Source organism: Olea europaea, unplaced genomic scaffold (assembly GCF_002742605.1).
Source record: "Olea europaea var. sylvestris unplaced genomic scaffold, O_europaea_v1 scaffold272, whole genome shotgun sequence".
Lineage (NCBI taxonomy): Eukaryota > Viridiplantae > Streptophyta > Magnoliopsida > Lamiales > Oleaceae > Olea > Olea europaea.
Genome location: NW_019245613.1, coordinates 486,810 through 491,146, shown reverse-complemented (window position 1 = coordinate 491,146; position 4,337 = coordinate 486,810). Strand labels below are relative to the sequence as shown.

Here is a 4,337-nt window from a genome sequence, read left to right as displayed (position 1 = left end):
TTTCTTGTATATAGCTTATATACTAATAAGTAAATTTATGTATTTTAATTCACCTAATGAATTAATAATCCAGTCTAAATCTACCTCATAAAGTGTATTAATTATATCCGGTTAGCAAAATGAGGATAAACACCCCGAATAAATCAATTCATGCTCGACCAAGTAAAGAAATTAAGGTCACTCTCTTACCACCACCCTCACATTTGGATTTGTAGTTATAAATTATGAGCGATGTTATCAAAATCAGATCAGATCGACCAGTTCAACTGGGAAAATCTAACAGTCAGAAACCGGTCATAGGTCAAAACCCGCACAAGAAATAAAACCAATATTTATTAGAATTTAACAGCAAACTCTCACATTGTTTCCCATACAATGACCTGCATGGAGGCCTCAGCCTTTCATAATGTAGCAAAATAAGGAAATGTCATACAAAGCTAAATAAAATAGGAAAAGGGAAGTAACATCCGTTTCCAAAGAGGATACATGTACCATAATTGTAGAGATAAGACAACGGCAACGTTTCACTTCATTAAAACACGGTGGAAGAAAAAAATGGAACCTGGATCGTGCATTAAAGTGAATCAGTTGGCTTCATCTCCTTCATTCTTTGCCATCAGCAGCACGAAGAGAACCGAGTTGAACTGGAGCTTGCGTCCCCACAACTTTTGACGATCCATATGCAGATGTATCAGTGCCCCGACCCTTCTCCTTCTCGATTTGCTCCTTGATCCAGAAATATGTGATTCTCAGTCCATCCTGCAAGCGCAATGAACATACAGATATGATCAACGAGTTACATGTTACAAAGGGTTCAGTCGATGGACACAAAAAGAATATTGGAGAAAACAATCCAAACATTTCACCTTCAATCTCATAGAAGGAGCCCACCCAAGCTTTTCCTTAATTAGAGTGTTGTCCGAGTTTCGTCCACGTACACCCTCGGGTCCGGGAATGTGATGGATGGGGAGCGTTTTGTTCTCAAAGCTCAGGACAATCTCAGCCATCTCATTCATGCTGACCATCTCATCACTTCCAATGTTTACAGGCTCTCGGAAATCGGATTTTGTCAATCTGAATGAATAAAACAATTCATTTAAGCTGCGAAAAATGTAGCACATTTCTGAAACAAAACGTTCAAGAAATTCTAAATTTTATCTTGACTAGATCGCAAACATGTGTAGAAGTATTTTTCTGGAGTAAAAATATAATGAATACAGAAGCAAGTCGATACATGCCTATAACCCAAACATTATGTTGCCCTTTTTACTCTGAACGGGAAAGTAGTGGATGAAAAGCCTTTTTAGCAAGGTTATCCTAACAAGAAATTCAAGCACCAACAGTAACATAAAGATCATTCTTGTTTTGGAGCTATATCAGTCGAACAATGCTACTTTTACCAGTATCAAGATTATTCATTCAAACAACGTTTTATACTATTCATTACGAGAAGAGAGTCATGAACTTTAACACATTCTAAAACAAAACATTGTCCATTAATGTCAGGAGAATGTCATCCATGAGTCCAATGTACCTTAGAACACCCTCAACGCATTCATCAATAAAAGTGAAAGATCGCGTTTGTAGACCATCTCCCCACATTTCAAATTTATCCGTGGATGTAAGAGCTTTCCTACAGAAGGCAGCAGGCGCCTTCTCCCTCCCACCTGTACCAATTTATGGAAAAAGTCGACAAAATAAAGAGAATGCGCTGCGAACTTAGAAAAAGAGAGAAATATTACAACTTTCCTCCGTGTCTTCAAGTTTACCTTTCCATGTCCCAAATGGACCATAAATGTTATGAAAACGTCCAATTCGGCATTCGATTCCAAAATCCTTGTTATAGTGTTTACAGAGTTCCTCTGTTGCCAGCTTCTCCAGGCCATAAGCATCTTGAGGCTGAAAATAAAAATTAAATCTTGTCGATAACGTTAGAAAACCTAAAAGTGCACTCAATTTAAAAAAAAAAAAAAATACAAGAAAGCAAACCTCGGCAGGCCAAGCATCAGACTCCTTCAAGCTCACATTGGTATCCAACTGCTTAAATTCAGGATAGATACAAGCACTGGAGGCATAGAAAAACCTGAATCCGAATTGGAGAGATCAATATTCAGATTTTCACATCCAAATGCGCCTCAATGAATTTAATTCAAAGAAAAACTCGTCATCTTTAACACAAAGGTAATTTCATCTCAGGCAGGTATGTGGCGATCAACACATTTGATGGCGTTGAGAAATCAATTGTTTGCTAAAATAACATAATCTATTGAGAAAAGGGTATCTAATTATTGATTATTCAACCATTCCTAAGCAAATATTCTTACTTCAGTAACCTAACAAAAATGGTCTTTACTCTTAGAATCCCAATCATAAGAACAGTGACGAAAAAAACAATTAAAATAAAAAATTGTACAATAGACCATATTCCTAAATATAGTCTATTTAGTTTTGTTAATCACCAACAGAAGAAAACCAACATTACCCTCATAATTTTCAAGTTAATGAACACTGTCTCTGTAGCATGGACATTTTAACTAGAATAGCATGTTCATGGTGAATATGTGTTGAATACCGATACTCTTTGAATACTCTGTAATGATATTTTTTCTCTTCATCAAAAATACTATATTTTTCACTCAAAATTATTATTAAATAACAAATAAGTACTCATATATAAAAGATTTCGACAAGTAAAATTAATAACAAGTATAAAATTAAATTTATTCTATATAAATGAAGAATTTTAAAAAATTTAATCAAGGTGTCGACGACGTATCAAGTCAGTACTTTTTTGAAAAATCGCATGTCCGCGTGTTGGGTTGGATACACGTGTCCATGTCGGCACTTCATAGAATGCAAATGTAGTGACTAAATTTAGGATGTAAAGCTAATCAATCTTATGAGTGCTTGTATCAATTACCAGTATTCTACACATAAACCCAAATGCTGAATAAAATCAAGAAGATTAAAGAAATTGAACCTCTTAACTCCATTGATCCTTGCAGCCTCAATCATGTTAAAGCTGATCATCGTATTGTTATACATGATGACAGAGTGATTTGACTGAATAAAACCCATCCCTCCCATATCCGCAGCAAGATTGAACACATGATCAACTCCTTGGGTAACTTTCAGACAGTTATCCATCACTCTCAGGTCAACAAGATGGAATTCATGACAGAACATATCCTCCGTCATGTGCTCGTTTTTCTTCCAGTCGGAAGCAATAATATAATGACCTTCACTCTTCAGACGCCTGGCAATGTGTGAGGCAATGAATCCACCGGCTCCAGTAATGGAAATCCGGAGCTTTTCGGTTGGCCAGTAGGGTTCCCTCTCGAGGTTTTCATAGGTGTACGATCCATACTTGGCTTCACCTGTGCTTCCCATTCTGCAATAAATCGAAGACCAAATAAAACGGAGGCATTTCGCCAATATATATTTAAGAATTACTCTAGATAAGGGGAATAACACCAATTAAGAAAATTGATAGCTTATCAGGCAGTTGGGTTGAGAAGGACAATTATTACATCTAAAAGGCACTTCCATTAAACTATCTTATCAAAGAAGTCTACTAACCAACAACAGTGAGGAAACAAGTGTTGGCTAATCTTCCTTCTAGCATAATTCAACAGCAAAAACGCCAAATTCAAGCATACAAGAACGAGATGAAAAGCAAAGACAAATCGAACCCATTTGATTTATATATTTTCATAGACACAGAATAATTGACACAAGTAAATATAAGAAAATGTAAAAAGCAAAAGGGGAAAGAATCAAATTCTACATCCGACAATCCATAGACAGCTAAGACAGAATTCGATAATACAGATTTTTTTTAAATGATATAAAAACAAACGCAATGCACAAAAATTCAACAAAACTGCAATAACACCAAAAAATCAGAACCCGAATGAACATATAGATAAACTTAACAAATTATTACATGAAACAGAGAATCTTTAAATAAATGCAAACCAGAAGAATATTTAGAAACCCAAAATGTAATATCTCTAATTTATAAAAACCCAGAACGAAATCATCATAAATTTGCACCCGAAAACATGGAAAAACAGAGCATGTTTTCTCAAAATAGAAATTGAATTACCTCAAGAAAATTTTGATTTATGTAATGAGAAATGTGAAATGGCTATCTGTATGTATAGATCTCTATCCTCTTGTGCTATGTATGGAGATTTATTGTAATGATTGTGAGGACAGAATTCAAATGCACGGTATTGTGTCCTATTTTTTTTGTCATTCGTTATTTCTACCTATGATAGGACGTGTTTGGTTTCTCTTCAAGTAATTCCTTTTAATTATTAAAATCTCCGTTA

The 4,337-nt window shown here is 35.2% G+C and overlaps 1 protein-coding gene across 1 annotated transcript; it reads right to left on the bottom strand.

Annotated features, from left to right (window-relative positions):
* Positions 1–315: 315 nt before the first annotated feature.
* Positions 316–4,254, bottom strand: LOC111383576 (GDP-mannose 3,5-epimerase 2). Its single transcript, XM_023007690.1, has 7 exons — positions 4,109–4,254; positions 2,981–3,391; positions 1,990–2,083; positions 1,770–1,899; positions 1,535–1,667; positions 867–1,074; positions 316–759 (listed from the first exon to the last, which is right to left on the bottom strand). The coding sequence occupies exons 2-7, from the start codon at positions 3,388–3,390 to the stop codon at positions 604–606; spliced, it is 1,131 nt and encodes a 376-aa protein (XP_022863458.1). The 5' UTR covers position 3,391; positions 4,109–4,254; the 3' UTR covers positions 316–603.
* Between the last annotated feature and the right edge of the window lie 83 nt (positions 4,255–4,337).